The sequence below is a fragment of the Microcebus murinus genome, chromosome 16, assembly GCF_040939455.1.
Source record: "Microcebus murinus isolate Inina chromosome 16, M.murinus_Inina_mat1.0, whole genome shotgun sequence".
NCBI lineage: Eukaryota > Metazoa > Chordata > Mammalia > Primates > Cheirogaleidae > Microcebus > Microcebus murinus.
This window is the reverse complement of record NC_134119.1, coordinates 51,154,805-51,180,699: the sequence shown is the minus strand read 5'-3', so window position 1 is coordinate 51,180,699 and position 25,895 is coordinate 51,154,805. Positions and strand designations below refer to the sequence as shown.

Genomic DNA, 25,895 nt, shown 5'->3' with positions numbered 1-25,895 from the left:
TGGAAAATTTTTAAGTTTAGGTATATGGCCCATGTCAAAGTAAGTTTTGTAAATGTTGTGTGAAAGAGACTCTTTTTTTTTCTTCAAACAGGTATCCCTGGCCCAACCTTCTCCCCACTGAACTGAGCAGTGCGCCTTTGCTGTAAACCCGGAACATGTGCGTGTTGGTCTCTATACTGCTCCCTGGCTCAGTGTGTTGACTGGGATGGTCTGAATGTTCATCTACTCCCAAATTCACACCTGAGGCTCCCCCTCCCCTCCAGATGGTGAAATCAGGAGGTGGTGCCTTTGAGAATTGACGCACTCAGGAGGCTACGTAGGGCCTCATGAATGGGATTACTGCCCTCATAAAAGAGGCCTTAGGAGGATCCCTCATCTCTTCCACCATGTGAGCTAGAAGGTGCCATCTATGAACCAGAGAGCCAGTTCTCAGCAGGCACCATGTCTGCCGGTGTTGTGATGTTTGACTTCCCGGGCTCTGGACTGTGGGAAATAAACTCCTATAGTTTATAAGCCATCTAGTGCACTAAGACCCCTGTCCCTGCACACAGTGCTAAATAATATGGCTTCAGGGCCCCTCTTGACTCCTGGTAGGTCATTCCTTCAACTCTGCCCTTTAGACAGCCTTGGCCATGCGAATCCCTCCCCATCAGCCTATTGATCCCACACCCACACCCCTGCTGGGATCGCACAGAAGCCAGAGATCACCGACTTCTTCTCCAGTGTCCTGGTCAGGTAATAGCACCCACAACCACAGGAATTCACTCTCTCACAGTCTAGAGCCCAGGAATGTAAGATCCAGGTGTTGCAGGGCAGCACTTCCTCCAGAGGCTCTGGGGGAGGACCCTTCTTGCCTCCCTTGGCTTGTGGCTGTATCCCCCCAGCCTCTGCTCCTCCCTACCATGTCTCCTCCTCTGTATCTCCTCATCTTCCTACAGGGCCATGAATTTCTGGAGGACACTAATCAACTTCATTGGTTACTATATGGAATTGGTTAGTGTCCTCCCGATATCCTAAAAATATTGCATCTTCCAACCCATAAACATGGCAAATCCTTTACTTTTGACATTTCAGTGCTTAATTTTCTCTTAGCGAGGTTTTATAGTTTTCAGCCTAGAAGTCTTACATGTCTTTTGTTAGATTTATTCCTAGGTATGATGCTTTTTGAATTACTATAAATGGCATTGTTTTTAAATTTCAATTTGTGTTTGTATTTTGCTGTATTTTAACTCCACATTCAGCAATTTTACTAAATTTATTTACTCACTCTAACAGTGTGCAGGAGCTCTTGGATTCCTGCTGTAACAATCCTGCTACCTGTGGGAAGCAGCAGCTGAAACTTCCTTCTTTCATTCCTTCTGCCCTTTCTTTTTCTTGCTGCTCTGGCTAGGGCCAGCCATAAAATAGTGCACAGCGAGTGGAAACCTTATTCTGTCTGCAGACTCAGGAGGGAAAAGCCCAAGCAGTTCACTATCAGCTTGGATGAGGCCTTTAGGTCCTCTAGAATAAGAACGTTCCCTCCAATCCTTAACTGCTGGACTTTTGATGAGAAAGGGCACTCATTTTATTAAATACTTTATCAATGAAAAGATTATATGGGTTTTTGTCTTTATTCTGTTAATGTGGTGAATCAGAGAGACTAATTTTCAAATGTTAAAACAACCTCACATTTCTGAAATGAACCAGACAAGATACATCATCCTTGCTATGTAACACTAGATTCTGTTGGCTCATATTTTGTTGAGAACTTTTATATCATATTCCTGAGACACTGGCTTACAATTCTCCTCTCCTACAACATTCCTATCAGGCTTTGCTATAATAATAGGTAGTGCTGGCTTCCCAGCAGCAAGAAGGGCTGTCTTTCCGCATTCTCTGGGAGAGTCTGCCTAATGTAATCTTTTCCTCAAGTGTCTGGGCTCTGCACAGCAATCTGGGACATGGAATTTGTCTTTGTGGGATGATTTTAAATTACAGAGTACATTTCTTTAACAGACATCCTAGTTTAGTATTTCTTCGTATGTCTATTTTGATACATTGTGTTTTTCAGAGGATTTGTTCATTTCACTCAAAATGTCAAAAGTATGGGCACAACATTCTCCCTAGCATCTTCTGAATACCTTTTCAATGTCTATGGGTTCCACAGAGTCCTGTTCCAATTCTGATACTGGGAACTGGCATCTTTCTTCCTTCTCCTTGACCAGATTCGTTAAGCATTCATCAATTTATCTTTTCAGAGAATCAAAAAAACATCTTTTGGCTTTACTGATTTTTCCTATGCTATGCTTGTTTTCTATTTAATTTAATTCTGCTCCTACTTTTGATTATTTTTTTCCACTACTTTCTTTGAGTTTAATCTGCTGTTCTTTCTCTAACATCCTGAGATGTGCACTTAGGTCACTGTCAACCTTTCTTCTTTATAATTTAAAGTTATAAATGTCCTCTAAACACTGCTTTAGATGCATCCCACAAGCTTTGGCAAGTGGTATTGTGATTATCATTCAGTTTAAAATATTTTCTTATTTCAACTGTGATTTCCTTTTTGGCACGTGGGTTATGTTTCTGCTGTCTCTGGGTATTCTCCTATTAATGATTCTACTTTAACCCACTGAGACTTAATTTATACCCAATGTGTATGTCTACTTTGGCAAATAAATGTTCCACTTGAACAGAGGCAGTTTCTCCAGGTGTTTGCTGAAGTGTGCAAAACTCAGGTCAAGTTGGTTAAAAAAGTTAAAAAATTTTTTGGTAAAAAAAAAAAAAAAAATCTTTTGCATCCTACCTGACTTTTTCATAATGCTTCTGTTAACCAGAGACAGAAGTTACTACCAGTGTGGGTTTGTCAGCGTCACCTTCTATTAAAGTAGTTCTGTCTGTTTCTGCTGTTCATCTTGAAGATGTTACTAGGTGCTCACAGACCTAGGACCTCTTCTTTGGACTGCCCATTCTGGCTTAGCACATGTTGCTCTTATTTCCAGCAGCTCTTCTTGTCTCAGTCTACTCTGATACCACTATCGGAATATCAGCTCTCTGTTACTGTTTGTGTGGTATTTGATTTTCCACTACTCCATTTTGGCCTTTCTGGGTCTTCATATACATGTTTTTTAATGTATGGCGCTTTCAAACAGGATATACTGGAGTTTTTTGGTTTGCCTGGTTGTGCTTCAATCCAGCACAGCAGTGGCATCTGTTAACTGGAGGGCCTCCTTCCATTTCTGCTCCTGCATGATGGACAGAGCTGGGCTTAAGTCTCGCTCACCATGTTTTCTACCCCTCCCATCTGTTTTTTTCCCCCTGTTTCTATATTCTTCTTTTGAATTAATCACATATTTTTTACTCTATTTTTCTTCTCCTCTATCAGACCTTTCTTGTTCTCCTCTATCAGACCTGGGATCACAACTCCCATCCCAGACCCACGACCATCCCTATGGAATTGGAGGGAGGACCCCAGCAGATTTACTCATTGCTCCCTTCTCCTGCAATACTGTTGTCACACATTTTACTCCCAAATGGGTCCTCACACCCTTGATACATTACACTGATATTTTCAGTAGTTGACGCCCACTTAATTCACACTTTCCAGGACTCCTCAGTGTTCCCTGTCCTCACATCTCATGCTTGCCCTTCCTTATTCTCTGAGACGTAGCTGATCGGCTGACAATAACCTGTCTCACGATTGATCTGCATAAAAACATCTCTAGTTGGCTTTGGCCTCTCAAGGACAGTTTGACTGGATACCAAATTCCAACGTCTTCCCTTTAGCACTTTGAAGATGGCACCCAATCAACTCACAGCTGCACCTCTTGAGGAAAATCCTCTCAGTCTCATCACCGGAGGTCATGACCCTCCTCCCATTCTTTCTCTTCCCTGGGTGCCCAAAATTATTGTCTTTGATTTTCAGCAATTCAACTGTAATGTTCTTGGGTAGGGGTTTCTTCTTTGTGTAAAAAAAAATTCCTGTCTGGTGTTTGCAGAGTTTTTGATTGGATGGCTTTGGTGTCTTTCATCAGCGTAGGAAAGTTCTGGGCTAGCAAATTTTCACAGGTTATTTCTGCTCTGCCCCTCACTGATGGCAGACATCGCATCTCCTCGTGGTGCCCCAATGCCTGCTTTGGTCCTCTCTGGACCTTCCATCATTTTTGTGATGCAATCTGAAGATGTTTTTTTCCAAATCACTATTTCTCTGTCCTACTGTGTCTATTCTGTTGTTAAACAAAGCTGAGTTCTTCATTTCACTGGTAGAATGCACATCTGTCTCCTTTTTATACCTTCTAGATCTCTGGTGAATTTCCCCACCTTTGCCTTTATTTTCCTGAACATACTAATCATAGTTACCAAGAGCCTGTCTACCACCTTCAGTATCGAATCACCTGAAGATGTTTCACCCATTTTTTTCCTCTGGTCTTCAGTCATTTGGTCTTTAAAAATTATTTTAAGCCTATGCTGTGGCTGGAAAACTACAGAAGCTCTGAGTGTTATCTTCCTCCAAAGGAGAAAAAAAGAAACGAAATGTTAAAGTTGTGAACATTTGAGTCAAAAAAGAAAAGTGTAAGACACAACAAAGAAATGTAAAACACAGAAATGTTTAAAAAAATTGTAAAAACAGAGACACAAAAACACAAGAGGAGCCCTCAGTCTCTTGGCATTGCCAACGTGATGGCAGCAGGCGCAAGCTCTTCCTGAGCACTCAAGGGGCAGGCCGGGCCAGCGCCTCCCCTGCCTGAGAGTGCAGAGGCCCTCAAGGGACCCTTTCCCTTTGTTTACTGGGTAGGAAACAAGAGTGCCTTGCCTGGACAACGACAGGCCTTGGACAGCTACGCAGCTGTCTCTGGAGCCCCCTGGATAGGTCCCCTCTTCCTCCTGGAACAACATTGGTTCCATTCTGTCTTGCCTGGTAAGAGTGTGTGTGACTGAGGAGAAAGACGTCCAGTCAGAATCAAAACATGCAAGTGTGAAAACCTGTTCTGCCACTTCCTGGCTCAGTGGGGCCAGCTGCCTAGAGCCTGAATTCTGCCACGTAAGCTGTAATGTGATACCTGCCACCTGCTGAGGGCCAGGTGTGTGCTGCTGGGCCTCTGACATCAGTGTAAGACTGAAGGTTACACTCAGTGTGCTCACTCATCTGTCTCTAAAACCAGACTGTGGCCTCCAAACAAGAGGGGCAGCATCTTGCCATCGCCAACCCCATACCCAGTAGGGCAGTTTGTACATATCAGGGACTCAAAACACTTCTGCTAAAATGCAGTGGACATAGGCACAAACTTATGTTCAAAAAAATAAATAAATAAAATAAAATGCAGTGGACACTATTCATCTGGTTATAGCACATCGAGGTATAAGTGGCTAAATTCCAAAAAGGAACACACACAGGGTCAGTCCAAAGTCATCAAGGTGCAAAGTGAAAGCTGCCTTAGTCCAACCTGAGGAGTCCTAGAAACTGAACACACTCGGCTCTAGAGACAGGCCTAGGACTTGAGCCCAATGTTGCCAAGGGCACATTCACGCCATCTGCCACCCATGCTCTAGTGCCTTGGTCTGACCCTCCTGCGTAAGTTTTGGCATCTGCCCCTCCCAACTGTAGCCCAGCATGACACCAACGTACTTTGCAAATTTCACAGTGGTTGCATTCCGAGGCACAAACCCGGTGTGGAACTGAATCTGGAACATCTTCATGGAGGCCATCTGTCAAGAGAAAGCAAACATGAGAGCCTGCATACTGAGGAGGATAAAAACCAAATCCTCAAGTCACAGAAAAGATCCTCCCCCTTAAGAATGACAGGTGTCAAATCACAGGAAGATGGTTCATGTTTAACAAGCTCTGAGCACCTCTCTGTTCTTGTGCACTGCTCCAGGTACTGGGGACACACAGGACTCAGGGTCAGTGCCCTTGTGCCACATGCTAGGGGGTGAGGGTGGGGTCAGTGGGAGCTGAGGAGCCTGAGAAGCTATCTGTGTGGGTTGAGGGCCTTTGGTGGAGCATCCCCAAGGCCAAAGCCCAGCAAACACCCCAAGAAGATTGCAGTCCTGTAATGATCTTGGGGGAAGGTACAGACTTTTCAGGCTAAAATCCCTTGTGCCTTGTGCTCCACAGAGGGTGCTGGAGACCACAAATGCAGTCATTGCATGAAAACTAATCATGCTCACCAAATACCTAGCTCAACCCAGGATCTACCATGAGAACTGACAAGGAGCCAGCACGGCACAGGTCAGGCACCAAGAGGCCCCTGTAGACTCCCCAGAGATTCAAGCAGGCCCAGAGTCACTCACCTTGGCCTGCAGCCTTCCTCCCAGGGTGGATCTTGCATGATAAATTATAATAAGCACATCTCCTTGCACTGTTGTGCCCAGGGGAATGACTGCTCTGCCATCCTCAATTTTAAATTCCCTAAAGGACAGAATGATGAGAAATTGTTCACTTAATAGAAAGTATAACATTCTAATGAAAGAGCAAACTTCAAAGAACCATGAGCTACAGCAAGAATTCTGAGATCTTCTTAAGTATAATATCAAGGACTTAAACCCACAAATTCTTCTCTGGATGACCATGGCACCAAATTATCTGCCACTGCCACTGCGTTTCCAAATGCATCTGCCTCAGCAAACATTTGTCCAAGTCTCGACTGAGGTCTTCACAAGTTTTCCAGAGGAGTCAGAAGATAGAGGTTTGACATTCTTGTGTGAGGAGGCCCCATATGCAGACTCACCTCATCTTGTCATACTCCTGGGACGTGCTGGCCACGCGCTCGCCCCCCACGTAGACCTCACAGAAGGGCCTGCAGCCGCTCCTCTGCTTGCTGAACAGTGGCACCGGTGTCATGGCGACGGCCTTCAGCAGGATAGGCTTGCTGTGGGGTGTGATGGGCTCCTCCGCCACCATGTCACAGATATACTCAATGTACCTGGGGACAGACACGATAGAACTTTTCTCCTTTCAAATTTAAGGACTTTCATTCAGTTCAAATTCTCTGTTCTCTCGCCCAGGCTGGAGCGCAGTGATGTGATCATAGCTCACTGCAGCCTGGAATGGCTGGGCTCAAGCGATCCTCCCAATCAGCCCAGCCTGAAATACTTTTAAATTTCTTGAGACTTCCTCTTTTACTCATAGGCTATTTACAAATAAGTTGTTTAATTTTGAAATATTTAGAGATTTTTCCAGATACCTTTCTGATATTGATTTCTAGTTTTATTCCATTACGGCCTCAGAACATATTTTACATGATTTTGACTTTTAAAAATCTGTTGACGTTTATTGGCCCAAAATACGATCTTTTTTGGTTGAATGCTCCATGGGCACTTGAAAGAAATGTTTATTTTTCTGTTGCTGGGTAGAATGTTCTACAGATGTCAGGTAAGTTTAGTGGGTTGGTGGAACAGTTCAGTTCTTCTGTGTCCTTGCTGTTTTCTATCTACTTGTTCTACTGAGAGAGGAACACTGAAGTCTGCACTATAAATATGAATCTATTTCTCCTTTCAATTCTATCAGTTTGTTGCTTTATAACTTTTGAATCCATTTTATCTGCTATTGATATAGCAACTCTGACTTCCTCACGGCTAGTGTTTCCATGGTGCATCTTTGTGGCACACAACTCCAGGGGATCTGTCTCCCACCTCATGTATGGTGTTCATGCCCTTGTATAACGCCCTCTTTTTTTTTTTTTTTTTTTTTGAGACAGAGTCTCGCTTTGTTGCCCAGGCTAGAGTGAGTGCCGTGGCGTCAGCCTAGCTCACAGCAACCTCAGTCTCCTGGGCTCAAGTGATCCTCCTGCCTCAGCCTCCCAAGTAGCTGGGACTACAGGCATGCACCACCATGCCCGGCTAATTTTTTCTATATATATTAGTTGGCCACTTAATTTCTTTCTATTTATAGTAGAGATGGGGTCTCTCTCTTGCTCAGGCTGGTTCTGAACTCCTGACCTTGAGTGATCTACCCGCCTCAGCCTCCCAGAGTGCTAGGATTACAGGCGTGAGCCACTGCGCCCAGCCTATAACGCCCTCTTAAGAGCAGCAACTTGCTTCTGACCAACAAGAGGTGAAAGATGCCACTTCTGTGATGAGGGTGCACCCTGTCCTCGCCGCAGACTTGCTCTTGAGGCTCTTCTTGAAGGCCTGGCAATAGGAAACTGTCCGCAGCCTCCAGGACTACAGGATGTGTCCAGCTGATGGTCAGCAAGAAGCCAGGACACTCAGTCCTTCAATCATAAGCAAATGAATTCTGCCAACAACTTGAGTGAGCTTGGAAGCAGATTCAAAAATGCAAAAGGAATAGCCTTTCTCAGAGAGTCAGCTTGGCAAATACCTTGACTAAGAGGAGAGGACCCAACTAAGCATCAAGTGCCCGGATCTCGACTGATGGAAACAATGTGAGAATAAATGCACACGGTTTCAAGCCATGAGTATGCTGGAGTTTGTCATGCAGGAAATGATAACTAATACAACCTTCCTCCACCATTTTATTTTTAATCTATCTTTACCTTCATGTTTAAAGGGGAGTTCTGGCAAACGGTGTATGTTTGGGCCTTGCTTTTTTATCCAATATGACAGTCCCTTTCCTTTAACTATTTTTCTCAGGCCATTCAAGTTCAATCTGAGTAACTGACATGGCTGGATTGAAATCCACCACCTTGTTAGTTGTTTTCTACTTGTTCCATCTGTTCTTAGCTTTTCTTCTCTCTCCCTCTTTTTTTTCTTTTTTTTTGCCTTCTCTTGGATTAAGCATTTTTTATGCTTTTACTTTATTTCTTCTATTTACTTATTAATCATAGCACCTAAAAAAATCTGTAGTGGTTGCCCTAGGGTTTCTGACAAGAATTTTATAATTCACACCCATCTTTTTCTACATGGATACATCTTTTTCCTCTGGCTACCTGCAAGACTTTCTCCGTGTTCAGTTTGCAGCAGGTCGAACTAGTGTGATATGCCAAAGTAGGTGTTCGATGTGTTTCTTTTGTTTTCAGCCCTGCTTGGTGTCCTCTGAGCTTCTTGGATCTGTAGACTGGTATCTGTTATGGATCTGGGAAAATTCTCAGCCATAATTTCTCCAATGCTTCTACCTCTCCATTCTGGGATTCCAGTTATGAGTATGTTGGACCGCCTGAGAGGCCTGGCAGCTACTACATGCTCAGTTGCTCTCCCCTGTGCCTTTCTGTCTGTGTTTGAGTAACACCCGCTGGTCTGCCTCCAAGGTCACTGATTTATGCCTTGGCTGTACTGAGTGCATCCTCATTTCTGGCATTTCCATTTGGCTCTTCCTTGGGGTCTCCATCTCTCCGACAAGACACCCATCTCACCTGTACCGTGAGGGTCTCTGGCACCTTGATCATGATATTTTAAGGAGAGTCTCAATGTTCCCTTGAGGGGCAGAAGAGAAGATCCAGGCTGGGTCTGTGCCTCCCTCTCTGGTCTATCCCATGAGCGCCCCGTGAAGACGGTGGAGTTGGTGGAGAAAGAGCCTCGAGAGGGCAGGTGCTCTGACATGTCCTGCCACCCCTGAGGCTCTGCTCACCTGCTGAGGCACACATGGCCCTCACTGACCCGACACTCTCTGGGCTCCAGTGACGTCCACCTTGACAGCAAGTACTTGTATCTCTCCCTACAGGTGGCTGGCTCCCCTTAGATTTGGGGCCAGCTGATGGAGTTACAATCTCAGTCCCCCAATAGGGATGAAATGAAATCATGAATTTGAAGGTCTGGCCAGTTGTTAGGGAAGCTACACTCTGCATGCCTCTCTGCACCTCCAAGGAAGGAGCCCAGACACACAATGGGAAATGAGACTCCGTGGTTCTTGGACACCCTGCTGAGCAGGCCCCTGAGACAGTAGGCACAGCACAAGGGTCCCTGGCACATGTGGAATCAGAGAGCATATGTAGCTTTTAACTCAACATGTACAAACGGGCTCTGCTTTGCATGCCCTTGCTGGGGCCACACAGAAGACACAACAGGATGGCAGCCTGACAACCATGCTGGCGCCTCAATGCGCTGCCCCCAGGCAGGACCCGCCAGCTGTAGAAACAGCACCCACTGGCAGTTAACAGGCTGTGCCCTGTGCAGAGCAGAAGGATGATGCACACAGAGTCCTGCTGACTTAGGCCTCTCCTTCTCACCAGGGCAGGGCATGGGAGTGGCATCAGGCGCTTGCTCCTGTGCTCTACCCATTCCTGAGGTCTCTGTTGTTCCATTAAAACCCATTCCTTCAGAGGGAAGGAAACCACCCAGCCCCACCCCAAGTCCTCATTAAGATTAAGCCCAGAGCAAGGTCCATGCTGGGTTCGACTCCTCAGATCTAGACACTTGAAAGTCCCTCTCTGCAGGGGATAGACAGAGTGCACAGAGTGAACATGCAACATCTCTGGTTGGTGAAGGGAGTAGTCCCTGAGGGGGGACAGAGCTGTTCACAGCCACAAGGAGTTGCTTCCTTTAAACTGCCCAAAGAGAGCCTGCTCCGAGCTAATGTGAGCAACATAGAAACTAAGTGCTTCACAGGATGAAAACCTTACATGTGCATGGCATCAGATGGTCCAGAGCACTTTCACATGTGGCATCTACCAAACTCTCCTGTGGAGGGCAGGACCCAGAGAAGCTGTCCCACTGCCCAGCGAGTGCCTGCTGGAAAGCCTTGTGTGTAGGTGCCGGGCGGGGTGCTGCGCACACATAGCTCAGGGGACCACAGTGGGAGTCCCCACCGGAGACAACAGTAGTGCTTCTTCACTGGGTCCCTGTGGGCACGGGTCTGGGCCACGGCGGTGCTGACCCACCCTGTGAGGGGCCTGCCATGTGTTGGCACCAAGCTTGGAGGCTCTGGCCACAGTGACAATGCACCAAACACAGCACAGGTGGCGTCACGTCCCCACAGAGTGACACACGGTACCTTTTGTGGGATGGCCAAATACCCGGTGGACAGCGCTTCATACTGAACATGTACACAGCAGCCTCGGCAGTGCTGAAGAGCCGGCAGAAGCACAGGAAGGAGCAGACAGCCACGGCTGAGGCGGCTCTCCCGTCCTAGGACAAAGGCACAGGCTCACTCATATCCTCTCGCACACAGTGGGATGAGGACTCTAGGTCCCATGAACTTCCACCTACCATGTCACTAAGGGAATGATGTTAAGCTGGTCTTTTCTGATTTGGGGACACGCTTAGGACCTCACACAGAAGGCCTGGTGAGGGGAGGACTCAGAGGCCAACAGAGAACACAGGCTCCTGAACAGAGAACATGCCGGCCGCTTCTCTAGCAGCCCCGCCCACACGGCAGCCTCACTGAACCCTCTTTACTGTCACTCCTGGTGTGACTTTCATCACCACCACCACGATGGCAGCAGCTAAATGCCAAATGTGCTTTCCAGGCACATTTCCCCGTGAGGCTCACAAACCTCTAATCCTCACTTTGTGGACAGGAGAGCTGGAGGTGAGGACTCAGTGGCCATAGCAAAGGAGGGGCTGGGGAGAGTCCTGACAGGCAGAACGGCCTCAGCATTGGGCTGTGCCGGTCCAGGCCAGGTAGGGACCATGAGGGCCCTGAGAAGACCTCGAGAGTGGCACATACCACTAGGAGGGGCGGGAAACCACCAGACCCAAAGCTTTCTACATGCAGGGACTTCTCTCTGGCTACATTTTCTTTTCTGCCACACCCCCAAGGTTAAAAATAATACCTAACATATAACTGGTCCTTGGTTTTTGTTCAACAAATATGTGAAACTATAAAATTCAATGAAAAAGGCAGAGACAGAGCGGTGACCCTGGTACTCACCACGCAGTGCACAACACAGACATTTTTATGGTCCTGCCTGAGCCAGGAGTGCATGTTCCTGCAAATGTCATACAGGTTGCGGAGGTTTGGTGCCCGTCTGGCCACCCAGCCACACTCAGAGACCTGCAAAGAGAGGGCCCTGCTCAGCTGGGTGCTGCGCCAGCATGAAGCGGGCTGTGGAGCCCGCTCTGTCCTCTGTGCACATGAGGGAAAGACATCACAATGAGGTGTCCTGGGCCCCTGCTGTGCCTTCCCTCTGTGCTACAGTGTTTGTGTGCCAGAGCTGTTGCTGCCTTTCAAAGAAGAACTCAGTCTATCCTTTCCTGTGCTGTGTGTCAGTTTAAACACCATGAAAAGTATCTCATGTCTGAAATATTTTACCAAGAAAACTGTGTGACCTCATGCCCCCTCTGGTGGGTGAAAAGCAGTGGGCAGGCAGGGGGAGACCTTGATTTGTCAAAGAGCATTTTATTTTTATTTAGAGATGGGGTCTTGCTATGTTGCCCAGGTTGGCCTCAAACTCCTGGGCTCTAGTGATCCTCCCACGTCAGCATCCTGAGTAGCTGGGACCACAAGGTCCACCCTGTGTCCGGCCAAACAGTACTTTCAATGGACAGAATCGGCTCTGCCAGCCTCTCTCTCAGTCTATGCTTAGGGCCTTCCCTCAGGACATGCCCCACCTGTTTCATGCCCCAGTGCCCCTTTAGCCCTATCGCTTCCGTGAGAGCCCTGCCTGACTCCACCCACTCTGTCTGCTGGACAAGGTCGAAGGTCAATCTAGTGCTGCAACTAAGTGGAGGATGATCACAAAACCTATGCTAATGCAGTGACAACAATTGCCAAAGTCACACCCAGACAAAACCGGGGGCTACTCACTCGGTTGTGAAACTTAGAGGGCCGATACGTCCTCGGGGACAGGTTGTACACAGCATAGTGTCCTGGGTGCTTTGAGTCTAGAAACAGCCGCACGTCTTCTATGTTATTTTTGATTGCTGACTCCACACCTTCTGCTGGGAATGACATCACTGGAACAGAGCAGGCCTGTGTCAGCCACTGTGGGGTGACCACTGTCCTTAGAAGGTTATGCTCGCCTCACAGCTAGGCTGCCTACTTGAGGGCCCCACTCCTCCTGGAACTTGTCTGGGCAGCTTCACCAGCCACTATCCTGACAGCTGGCCACTATCAGGCCCTCCCCACCCTCCTGGATGCCCAGCCTAAGCTGACCAGAGAGGACGGACCTACCTACACGCCTGTCAGCTGGTCACCAGGACTCCCGGAGAGAGCTTTCCGGATGGGAAGTCCTGCCTAGAGAGCCTGGTGCTCAGCAGTCTCCAAGTCTCAGGATGAGCTCTCCTGACTTTTGGCCTGAAGATCCAACCTAGACGTGTACGGCCTCACATCATTCTCCTGGAGAGCTTACAGTTGGAGAAGGTGCCAGACCAGAGGAAAAGCTGGGCCAACCATTGGACACAGACCCAGGATGGAGCCAAGGCCACTTTGTGGGCAAGCTTGTGGCTGTCCAGGAAGCCGGGGAAGAGGCACCTCTGCCGTCCCTGTGGCTGCCCCACCTAGTTCCCTGACAGATGCACAGCAGGGCTGCAGTAGAGGCAGTAGTGCCATGAGCTGCTCTCACAACAGGGACAGGAGTATGTCTTATGGCATAACCCGGCAAACGTACCAGCAATTCTGGATGTGATGTAGGATATGTCCAGATCACCCTTGGCATAGCTGGAAATAAAAAGAACACTGGGTTATCTATCATAGGAAACACTCAAACAGTTAAGTCATAAGGGCTTAAACCAGAGCCCTAGTCCTGGAAAAGCCATGGAGGCTCTCCCTATTTAGGCTGTATCCCATGAGGAAGGTCGTGTGCATGTGAATGTGTCACGTGCAGCTGACATCAGAAGTGGAGAGAAATCATAACCTGTGAGTGGTCGAGAGGATGAACCCAATAGGAAGGGTTCTAACTGTCCCCTGCCATTCTCAAGTGTGCTCCACAAGGCACACTGAGGGCTGGTCTGGAGGACAGATGGTGACACAGGCGGCGGGGACAGGCTGAAGAGCAGAAGGAGCTGTGTGTGGTTGGCAACCTGAGGACAGTGCCCCAAGTGGCCACTGCTCTGCCCTCCCCCCGAGGAGGGAACCCAGCAGACACCATCAGAAGACAACATGGGCCCAAGTGCTGGAGATGCCCAAACTGTGGCCATAGCCAATAATCTATCAACCAAGTGTCCCCTAACTTGGTCCATAAAATCAGTAGGACACAGCTCAAAATCCTACATGATGATACAGGGAATTTGACAAGTTTATTCTAAAATTAATTTGAAGAAACAGCTGTGCAAGAACAGGCAGGACATTCTTGGGAAGCAAGGTACAGAGGGAGGTTAGCCTCTCCCACTAGTGAGCAGGAAGCTGAAGGACTGAAAAGTCTCCCAGAGACAGAACCAGGAGCAGTTACGGCTTGGCCATCAGCAGAAGAGCTGTTCCCACCAAAGCACATGAGAGTCAACAAAAAAAATCCCCAAAGTAATGTCTACAAGGATTTAAAGTCCTAAGCATACACAATAAAACCATTAAAAGAAAATATAAGCCAGGTGTGATAGTTTGTGTCTATAGACCCAGCACTCTGGGAGTGCTGAGGTGGGAGGATCACTTAAGGCCAGGAGTTTGAGATTAGCCTGGGCAACATAGCAAGACCTTAAAAATTTTTTAAAATTAGCCAGCTGTGATAGCATTCCTGTAGTCCCAGCTACTCAGAAGGCTGAGCTGGGAGGATCACTTGAGTTCAGGAGTTTGAGGAGTTAGAGGAGGCAGTGAGCTTTGATGATGCCACTGCCCTCCAGCCCAGGTGACAGACTAAGATCCTGTCTCTATAAAATGAAAAAAATAAAAATTTATGATATTTTTAAACATTTAAAAAACTTGTTTATATCTACTTAAATGCTAGCTTTGGATATAGAGGCTTCCTAAATGAGACAACAAATGGAAGACATTCAGGGAAGTACAGGTAAGTCTGATACTTCAATTTAAATTGTCTACAGGACAAGACATTGAAAAGGAGACAAACAATACTCCAATACAAAGTATTTGATATATTTTTTTCACAAAAAGAATTAATACATAGAACATTAAAAAAAAAAAAAAAACAGTAAAAAAACAAAAAAGCCCAAGAGTAAAAAGAGCAAAAGATGAGAACAACCAAGTCCCTGGACAGGTGTGGCACAGGGTACACCAGAGGGGTAGGGCCCAGGCCCGCTCTACACACAGGGCAAGGGCCCCTCCGCATCCCAGGGTGCCACAGTGAGCACAGCGTGATGACTTGCATGATGGGAAGGCGGGCACTGCTTGCGTACAGTTTCGGGAATCTGTAATATCTCGTCCCACACAAGGTGGGGCACCACGTGGGCCTGGCTGTGTTGGCTCCTGGCAAGTGTACAAGGGGAACGCACATGTTAGGTCTGCACTTGACACGGGCAGGGAAGAATGAGACTCAGGGCTCGGGCTGTGGCCCTGGCTTGTGGGACAAAGAGCAGCCAGAGGCAGTGAGGCAGCTGAGGGAACACCAGGAAAATGATAAATTCATTGTTACTTCTAAGTCAACGCATGTCTTTACAGAGCCTCGTCCATCTTAAGCACGAGTTTTGAACAGAGGCAAATCATGCCAGCAGGCCTGACTGCTCATCCTCGGGGAAGGCTGGCTGCAAAGCTGACCCTGGGCTGGCATCTGGAGGGTTTGGGGAGGGTTCCCACTAACCCCAGAACTGATGAGTCCAACTAGTGCCAGCAGAGCTGCCTACGGGCCCTGCCGCAATGGCCCCAGGGCTCCCTGCAGATGGCACCCACAGCACCTTCATAGCTCGCTGCTGGCAACAACATGTGTCGGAAGACACCTGAGTGAGGACCCTGAAGACACACCAGGCTCCCCTGGACTTGCCACATGCACCCTCTTCCCTCTGCTGCCTGTGCTGTGTCCTTTCCCTGGAATAAAGCATGGCAGTAACTACAAGTCCTTCTGGCAAATCACCCAACCTGGGGTTCCAGGGGGGACCCCGACGCACATCTCTCCTCTCCCTGTCCATCTCTACTCTGATCATGACACTGAACAGTCTCCTAACCCTCCCGGGTCTCCTCTGGCCCCAGCTCGTTTAGATCAATACTCATTTTTAAAGTACTTTTATTTTTTCATCACGTAAGACATTTCCATAGTTCTAAAGCAAAAGTCATGAAATCAGATAAATTTAAGAACGAACCACTGTCCTGCCTCCACCCCCATAGGTAGTTATTTACATTTATTTGCTTGTTCACCCAGCGGTCTGCTCTAGTGAACACAAGTACGAGCGCGCGCGCACACACACGTGCACACTTGGCCTATCCCATCTCCACTGTGCCCCTGAGGGAACCAGCCCCTCCACCTTGGGGCTCTGGGACCTCACTCACTTTCTGCCACCTCACTTCCCTGCCTCTCTTAGCCACCAGTCCTGGACACCGCGCTGCTGAGGCCCAGGGCTCTGCTTTCCTGCTACCCACTTGACTGGTAAGAAATGACGTCTCAGTCTAGGCTTAATTTCCATTTCTCTTTTCCAGAGTGAGGTCAAGCAGCTGCGGGCACACACAGGAATCACCTGTTCACTGCCATTTGGAGGCTGCAACCCAGGAGTCCCCAGGTCCTGAATCCACAAGGACACAACATGGAACTGTGTGACCTTCCCAGATGGACACCATATCTGGGTCAGGATGATGTGGGACCAAGATAAAGACAGGATGAATGGTGACCAAGTGGGCTAAGCCAACACCTGGACCCAGACACAGCACTGCAGCCACGGGACCCTTGCACCCTGCCCTGCTGGGGTCATGCCATCCGTGGCTCCAGCCAGTGGTGAGAAGGGCATTCAGAATCACACACAGAACACCCCACAGCTCAGCCCCATTGCTACCTCACACCTTTGTCCAGAGATGCGAGCGGGTAAGTACCAGGCCCTCACCTCTGCCCAGTCTACACCCAGCCCTGCTGGCATTTCACGCCCAGAAATACCAGCTAGGACCTTGAGGAGACACAGCCCCAGGCCCAGCAGACACAGGGCTGGGCACAGGAGCCAGGGGAGCTTCCTTTGACTTTCCCTCAGCTACGAGGTAGGCAGTAGGGGCCCAGAGGTGCACACTCACACCCTGCCCCAGGGATACACAAAACATGCCCAAGACCAAGTTTCTTCTCATCACAAAAGGTCATGTGAGGGACAAAGTGCATAGTGTGACGGATGACATACATACAGCCCACAGCACACATAGTCACATATGTACTCACACACTCACAGCATACTCACAGCACACTCACATTTATGTTCACAAGCATATTCTTACACTTGCGCATGTACACACACACTCAAGCATACACATATGCTCACACATGCACATGCACATTCTCAGAAATATATACAAGTATACACATATCTGCTTGGTGCTGTGGACGCTTGCAGACACAAAGCAAGGATCATAACACAAAAGAAAGAACAAAGATAAGGCCGAAAGGTCTGACCAACTGTAGAAAGGAACATGGTGGCCACAAATAGCCAATGCCCTTAAGCTGGAGTGGCAGCTGCACTAGGCAACCACGGCCAGCAAGGGCAACCTAGGCACCCCCAGCATTCAGCCCCTTCAGAAGAGTCAGCAGAGGGACCCCAAGGACACAGAAGGGGCTGTACTCTGTAACATTCCACAGTGGTCCATGAGCAGTGCCAGAGGCTGCAGGCTGACGTCGGGGATGGCAGGCCCCCCATCTGCACACATGTGTACTCTCCTCAGATCATCCCACCCACAGTGTGACCACATAACCACATACTCAAACCCACCTTGTTGGAAGTCTGAACAGTGAGAAGTTTAACTGACCATATAGGGAGGTGTTGCTGTGCCCAGCCGCTTCACCTGCTGCACGCCAAAATGGACAGCCTGGCTACAAGGGGCACTGCCACAGCAAGAACCACGACAGGCCAAGTGCTGCCTGAGGGTGGGTCTCCAGCCCTCTCTCTGCACCACAGGGCCATGCAAGGTGGCTGACAGAAAGGGACCTGTCCACTCCACAGAGCACTGGACACATTCGACCCCCTGGGACAAGGAGAATGCTATCCCACTGCCTCCAGGGATCCTGTGTGGCTTTTCCACAGCAAAGATGGGAAGCAGGGGCCCGAGGGTCTGGGCTATAGCCTGGACAGAAAGCCCAGCAGACACACTGCCTGGGTGCCTCACACTTACTTAGCAACGGATTGTATGACCTTGGAGGACGTATCCTTGATGTTGGTGAAGAGTCGCTCTGTGCCGCCCCGCAAAATGTCAAGGAACCCGCCATAGGGCTGGTCGTACTCCGTCAGAGCCAGGCCTGCAGGGAGAGATGGTCTCAGCTGGCCATGGGCTCACGTAGTCCCACATCTCCTAATATGCAGTGTGGAGCAGAGAGTGTCGGCCCCCCTTGGCACCGATGGGTCTGAGCCCTGTCTTCAGCCTTTCCAGAGATCTGGGGAAGTAGTTGCTCTGGGCACCTCAGACATGGCTTCAGGTTGAAACTGTCTGTGGGCAGGGAGGTCAGCCTCAGGGTTGCAACTTGAGGCTGCCACTGATTGCCCTTGACACAAACACAGTGGTGGCCGAGGGAAGTAGACCCTGAAACTACAGGGTCCCTGGAGTGAGAGCATCAAGGCGGCTTTGGCAGAAGTTGGTATAAACAGAGAACTGCTGCCCATTGCCCCATGTGCAGACAGGACACAGAGGCTTGGGAAGATCCAAGCATCCCAAAGAACGCAGCCCCTTCAGAACTCACTCTCTTTGTACCCAGTGGAGGCCACATAGGCCAGTGTATGTGCCAGGGCTTGGCTGGCCCACCGCTGGGGCTGGGCCCCTCCCAGGGAAACAGGTGAAGACCCAGGTGAGTCCTTCCATACTCGAATGGGAACATGGGGACAAGATCAGGAGGGTCACAGTCAGCCAGCGCCTCTCAAGGCCATGTCCTGGCTGTTCTGCTCTGGTCAGGGCCCCAGTGGCTCCATTGAGAACCTTCCAGAGGCCTCCTGGCACACAGCCCCAAGAGCACATGGCATCCCTGCCCTGAGTCTTCAGAGTTCCCCATAGGCTGAGGCCCCTCCAGGGACACTCAGGCCCATCACTGGTGCCACCAGCATGAGGTGGAAGAGTAGGAAGGCTATTCAACCATTAGGGACCCCACCCAAACCACTGGCACCATCTCCTCAGTCCCGCTGAGCCCTCACCCCTATGTAAGTGTCTCCCCCAAGTCCCTTCCCCATCTCAGCCCTTCCCCTGACTGAGCTCCACCCCCACCTGGACCCCACCTTATCTGAGCTCTTCCCCCATCTTAGTCCCCTCCTTGTCTGAACCCCACCCCTGCTGAGCCCCTGCCCCCAAGTCTGAGTGCCCTCCCCTAAGCCCCTGCCCCAGCTGCCTGATTCCTGCCCCCCCCCCCAGTTCTTCCCTCCCAGGCACCTCTAACATGCTATGATCTCAGGGTCACTGCCTATTGAGGTAAAGGGTTAACCTTGCCAAAGCAAGCCTGGCCCTTTGTCCCCAGCTTCTGGGAGAGAACATGGAGTAACCCCCCAGGAGGGGCTTTAGGCTCTGCGAGACAGCCAACAACACAATGTGGTCTGATGAAGTCTTGGGCGACTGGGATCAGCTTGACTGCAGAGGGGAGGGGACTAGGGCCCAGACCTGCATGCCTGACCCCAAGAAACGCCCTGGATGCTGGGGCACAGGCCCACCTCCCTAGGTGGCGATAGCCTAAGCACTGTTGCCCAGTGCTGCTGCACACCACCACCTAGGTAAGGACACCTGGATCCTGTCCCACAGCTCTTCCCTCAGTCAGTTTCTGTCTGAACCCTTCCTCTGTCCTGAACTGCATGGGGACACCAGCTTTGCTGAGCTCTGTTAGTCCCAGTGAACTGCTATAGCTCCCAGGCTGAGAGCCCCATGAAAGAAGGACTGTAGGGCTTGGCCCTCCCGGGGTGGGATGAACGTACCCACCTCCACTATAGCTGCTGCTGGCAGGGCCTCCAGGCAGGGGTGGCCCTCGGGATAGTGCAGTGTTCCCATGGCTTCCATTCTGCTCCAGGAGCTGTGATGATTAGAACCAGAGAAGTCAGTTCCTGAATGGACCTTGGCAAGAGTCAGAGCTACAGTTCCCACCTGCCCAGGTCAGGGAGAGAGCACGCAGCACCTGCACCCCACAGCCCGTCCTGTCTACCTGGCTCATTGTAAAGTCCAAGGGAAGGATTTCCTACAAGTCTGAATAGTCAATCTGACCCACAAGGTAGATCACACACAGATAAACCTTCACAGGCGACCCATGAGAGATTCAGCATGTGTCTGCCTCACAGCACCCTCTGTCCTGGTCCGACACCTCAGACCTGCAGGCTACAGGCTCTATCCCTTTTCCTCTGTCCATTTCTTCCCAATCTGCTCAACCATTGTAAGCAGACTCAGTGCCCCCAAGTCCCGGAGTGCTCTCTCATCTCAGGGCCCAGGTTCTGTGGACCGTGAGGCTTGCTGCCTCCTTGGGGGGAAGAGGGAGGCCAGAAACGATAGTATTTTTACCTCCCCTTGAGTTCAGGCCCATTGTGGACTGGGTGTTTTGTGGTGGGCCTGGGCAGGGGTTTGATGTTTGCCCCCGAGTTCTCATCTAGAAGCGCTAAGAGCAGAGCAATCAGGTACAGCTGACCAGGCCTGCATCTGTGCAGCAGCACTTCCTGCCCACACAGCACCCCTGCACACCCAGGGCTCCCCGCAACCTCTGGGGAGAGTCAGCAGGTGTTTTCTGTGAAGGGCCAGAGAGCAGATGGGATGTGGCAGGTGCTAGCCTGCCTGCTGCACAGCAAAGCCATTGGAGCTCCCTCCCTCCCCACTTCCATTTTCTCTGAAACGGATCCTCCACCCCACCTGGACCCCCAGGACAGCTCCTTGATGAGGTCCCCAACATCAATTCTCCAACTGCAGAGTACCTGGCACCTTAACATGCTTCTGGCTCCCAGGCTGGGCACTCCCTCCACTGCAACCCCCATAGACCTTGGCTGCCAGAGCCCCTGCCGCCATGCACACTCTAATTCCTGCAGCCCCTGACCCCTAGATCTGTGTATCCACTGCCACCCCAGCAGGAACTGCAAACCCTCAACTCACTCCAAACTGACCTCCTCTCACAGGGTCCCCTGTCCACAGATGAGACTTAGGTCAGCAACTTTTACCTTTCCCTCCGAGCCCTATATCCATCCCTCAGCAACAGCAGAGCTGGCCCCTCACCAGCTCTGTGCCAAGGGCCCTGGAAAGTCCTGTGTGCAGCTACAATGGAGTGAAAGGATCCAACTGAAAAGTGCCCAAGATATGGCAATTGAGAGTCTGGGTCACTGAGCAAGGGTCGCCTGGCAGAGGGGCCTAACCCCACTGGAGAGATGAACAGCATCATGGAAGCCGGGCAGCTCGAATTTGTGGACAGAGTAACAGATGAGAGGGCTATGGGAGGAGGGGTGGTGCTTGTTGGCAGGGGGTACTCTGGAGGCCTTTGGGACCCTGCAAGTCCTGACCTGAGCCTGAGCCATGTGTATGAGTGGTGGTGATGGGGGGAGCCCAAAGACACCCAGAAACCCCACCTGCTCTGGTATGGGCCAAACCTCAAGCCTGCTTTGACCACGGGAATCTGGTAAAGGTGATGACCCGCCTGCCCTTGGCCTGGTCAGAAAGACCAGGAGGGCGTCTTCTGGCCACCTAGCACTGATGTCTTCTTGGCCCACTACTTTCACAGAACACGCAGCTGTGTGAGGCCTCGGTCCAACAGCCTGCCAGGCCCTGAATGCCACCAGCAGCCATGGGACCCTTCCCAGGCCAAGCCTTGGGATAGCCACAGCTCAGAGACCTCGAAGTACAGGGCCAGCTGACACACGCCGGGACGCTTGCCCACCAGACTGTGAGACACAAAAATAACTCACACTCCAAAGTCAGAGGAAGAACTACCAGAAAGGAGCCTACAGAGCAACCCTTGGGGCTTTTATGGGCTGGGGACAGTGCATCCAGAGCATGACCCCAGGGGTGCTCCTCGGTCCTGACCCTGAGCTGCCATGGGGCCCCTTCCCTGAGCACAGGCTGTGAGCCCTCAGGGGCTGTGACACTCCACAGTGAATGGGGTGGGAGGTCTTCAGGGTGATGCGAGAACATGATTCCAAGCAACACCTGGAGTCCAGTGCTTTGTGCGGCTGTGACACCCTCACCTCTGTGATGGGTGACTTGGGGTTCACATTCCTGGCAGCTGCAATCTCCTGTAGCTGGTGCACCACCTCGGCAATGGACAGCCGCTCCTCTGGGTTGACCTTCAGCATGGCACCTGCAGCAGAGCAACAGTGGCATGAGCTCTACTTCAAGTTGCATCATGAGCCTTGGGGTCCCCAGTGGGATGGTACCACCTGCTCTCAGAGGTTACAGGGCACCAAAGGCCATTCACTCACACACTCACTGACTTTAAAAAGCAAGTGAGAGAACAATGAAGGAAAGAGCAACAAAACTGAACCAAGTCATCAAACCACCACTCAAAGCACAGTAAATTCACCTAAGGGTGAGTAGATGAGAGCTCCATTGAAAAGCCCCCCCCCAAGGATGCTGTCAAAACAACGGTAACAAGTGGGAGACATGGCAGTGCCAGCCAGTGGGCAACACCCACACCTAACAGGAAGGTTGTTCTCCAGCCCCTGCCTGGAGCATCTACCACAGGGACTTACGGATGAGGTCATGGAAGACGGTGTACTGAGTGTCACTCAGAGGAATCGCGTACTTCCCATTGACTATTCGAAGTTTTGCTCCATCCTCAAAAGGATGGTGCTGAAAGCACAGCAGGTACAAGATGCAGCCCAGGGCCTGCGGGGAGAAAAGAGGCTGAGTGCCCAGGGCTGGCAGGGATGAGGACATGGGATTGCATTGGGACACAGAGAAGCAGCTGGGGTGGGGGCTCCTTCCATGGGTTCCATCTTTTGTTGGTTTTACAGACAAGCCAGACTTGGCTGTGACACACAAAGGCCAACCTACCTAAGAGAGCTAGCAACAGCCCTCCCCACAACAGGGGAAGGCTCGATTTTTCCATCCTTATGCACCACAAAAAATTATCTAGGTTACAGTTGTAAATAAACTCCAAACTCTTATTTTAGATCAAAATGTCCCTTTCAGAATTAAACGGTTCTCACATTCATGCATTTGGGCTCTGGGGCTAGTGGGACACCAGCACAGACCTCGCTGTGTAAGGGGCAGACGTCCATCATCCCCAGTGATGGCAGAGCAATGCCAAAGCAATGTGGGAGACAAGCTCTGTCCTGGCATTTTTTGGCTGCAACACTACACATAGAGCAAAGGAGCAGAGCAGAGCACATAGAAATGAGGCCTGTAGGATCAGTGGAGGGGTCATTCTACCCACAACACCCAACTATGGGAACCCACAGGAGGAAGCAGTGGTTACTTCAACATCAAGATTTTATCCAGCTAAGAGTAAAAGTTCATACCAGGACACCTGACAAAGTCAGGGGTGTCTTCCTGCTGGGATGCGTGCCTGGGGCAACCAAGACATAGCAGCTAATGAGGACATAGGTGGGTACCCATCATCTCACACACATCTCAAAAGACAAAGGTTCTCAACCTAGGATCCCAGGAACAGATGCAAAATGTCAACATGGGCCCACATGGGACCCTTATGAACCCTGAGTGGGAAGTCCAAGGTGCAGAGTTGCAGGTGCTTTCCCAGGTCCCAGGTGAACGCTGGTGGCTCTAGCCACACCAGGGAGGGAAAAGGAGCACAGTGTGTGGGCAGAGCTTTGCCATGAAGTGAGAGGAGAGCCCAGGAGCACCACAAGACATAATGTCCACCCAATGGATCCGGCTGCACAAGACTCCTGGGTCAACTCAGTTCCACACCAGCACACCAACCAAATGAATTCTACTCCAGTCATCTCTGTGAAAAGCAGTAATGAGTGATTCTTAACAAGATAAACAAAAGATAAAAGAAAAAGAAATGGTAAAAGAGAAAGGAGGCCAAGGGGACCTGCTGATTCTCAGTCAGAGGAGACCAGGCTGCAGCTGCCCACGGCCAGGACAGACGCCGGTCTCCACTATGCTTGGGCCAAGGACAGGGTCTCCTTGGAGGACTGAGCCAGGCACTGCCAGGAGAGGCACCAGGACCTCACCCAGATATCCTGCTTCTCGCCGATCGGGAAGTTTGAATACAAGTCTATGATCTCTGGCGTCCTATACATGGGTGTTGTGTTCCTCGTGATCTGAAGAAAAAACAGATATTTCAAAGGAAAAGTTATATGTGAGCAGTACTTTTTATTTTGCATCAACGCCCTGCAACTTTCCCAAGTGCATGGTGTCCTTTCCTCCTGTACGTTCCAGAAATACCTCAGGGCCCTACTCACCACCTCCACTGCCCTTTCCCTTTGGATTAATTTCCATGAATCTCTCATGGCCACCCACATTTAATAAAATAACTATGCCAAAGTATTCACCTGCCATACATCTGTTTTGTTTGTTCAGTAGAGGTGTGTCACACTTAACACAAGAAACCTACTCCAGAACAGCTGAAAACAGACCAGCTTTTATGAGCCACATTATTCTAGTGTACAAAAGGAAGTGCTATATTAAAAGAGGCTTCCAGATGAATTCTAGTAGAGGACACAGAACACTTCTACAATGGAAGAAATAACTCAACTAAATTTACATGGTTAGTTCAGGTTTAAAAACTGAAAGACACACAAACATACAGAGGGAGGGGCTTGTAGGTCACACACCCACATGGAAAAAGAGAATCTCAGTGCATGGCAAACACACGAACACCAGCCCCAAGACTGTGGATTCACATGGGATCAGTGGGCAAACAGGCCCCTATAGTTACAGCATTAAACAGAATGAGAAAATGAGAACAGAGAATAAACTATCCTCTGCTTGAAGATCTGCTACTCAAGAGTGGCCTCGCTTAGGATGGTGAAACAGTTGGCTGAAAACCAGGCCTGCACAAGGACATGGGCTCATACAGAACTCAGTGTCCACAACCCCAAGACACAGCACAGCAACTGACGAGAGTGGGCGAGAGACCCAGGAGTAAGAACCAAGGAACAGTGAGGAGGCTGCAATGAGTGCGAGCTGGGGCACAGGGCAACTCGGTGCCTTCCCACCCCTGCTCTGTAAGCCTGACGCGTGTTCAAAAAACAAAGTCTCTTAATGTAAATAAATGGATAGATAAACCCAAATGTGCTTTAAAAGAGTTACAGAATCACAATGAAGGAGAAAAGGAATAATCCCAGAGACTTCTCAACACAGGATCTGACAACACATTCCTGGTCCTGGCTGCTGGTGGAGGCGGGATAGGAGTTATTAGGTTATTAAGTATGGAATGTCTGATTCCCCTAAGTACTAAGTTTGACAGTTGCTATCTCTGACATTTCACTTTGACACTTCTTGTTTGTTGTTGTTGTTGTTGTTTTGTTTTGGTGAAGGTACATCTTCATTTGGCTTGTGATTATCTTTCAAATTTTTCTTTTTATAGCAATTTTTTTGAAATCATTTTTTAATATGAGTTCCATCATGGAACCGATGTAGAGCAGACAGCTCGAAATATCAACAAAGTGTTTGAGAAGGACATGGCCAATAAACGCACAGTACGTCGATGGTTTGAGAAGTTCCGTTCTGGTGATTTTAAAGCTGAAAGCTGTAGTGGAAGAGAATCCATCTCAACCCACATGTGAATTAGCAGCAAAGTTTGACATTACTATTATAACACTATTGTACCATTTGAAACAAATCAGCAAGGTAAAGAAGCTGCATAGATGGGTTCCACATGAATTAAATGAGCATCAGAGGAGAAAACGTCTCGAAGCTTGCCTTTCTTTGCTGTCACTACATAAAGGTGAACCATTTCTACTGTATTGTTACGTGTGATGAAAAACACATTCTTTCTGACAATCATAAGCATTTAGCACAATGGTTAGGATAAAGATGATGTGCCAAAACACGGTCCAAAACTGAATATTCATTTAAAAAAAAGCTAATGGCATCTGGTGGTCCAGTGCTGGTATCCACTATGAAACCTGATTATCGATTATGGCGGATGTCTACTGCAACCAATTTGGATGAA

General features: G+C 49.5%; 1 protein-coding gene across 6 annotated transcripts in view; it reads right to left on the bottom strand.

Moving 5' to 3' along the window:
• GAK (cyclin G associated kinase) overlaps positions 1 to 25,895 on the bottom strand; it is a 70,567-nt gene that overhangs the window by 19,215 nt on the left and 25,457 nt on the right. For all 6 annotated transcript variants that reach the window (XM_075992919.1, XM_075992920.1, XM_075992922.1 and 3 more), the window contains 12 exons: positions 23,950 to 24,039; positions 22,501 to 22,636; positions 21,997 to 22,109; positions 19,766 to 19,856; positions 17,990 to 18,113; positions 13,422 to 13,471; positions 12,620 to 12,768; positions 11,744 to 11,866; positions 10,865 to 10,998; positions 6,705 to 6,899; positions 6,268 to 6,385; positions 5,603 to 5,682 (listed from right to left, as the gene is read on the bottom strand). In XM_075992919.1, the coding sequence (XP_075849034.1) occupies positions 5,603 to 5,682; positions 6,268 to 6,385; positions 6,705 to 6,899; positions 10,865 to 10,998; positions 11,744 to 11,866; positions 12,620 to 12,768; positions 13,422 to 13,471; positions 17,990 to 18,113; positions 19,766 to 19,856; positions 21,997 to 22,109; positions 22,501 to 22,636; positions 23,950 to 24,039 (1,403 nt within the window). The remainder of the gene's footprint in view (positions 1 to 5,602; positions 5,683 to 6,267; positions 6,386 to 6,704; positions 6,900 to 10,864; positions 10,999 to 11,743; positions 11,867 to 12,619; positions 12,769 to 13,421; positions 13,472 to 17,989; positions 18,114 to 19,765; positions 19,857 to 21,996; positions 22,110 to 22,500; positions 22,637 to 23,949; positions 24,040 to 25,895) is intronic.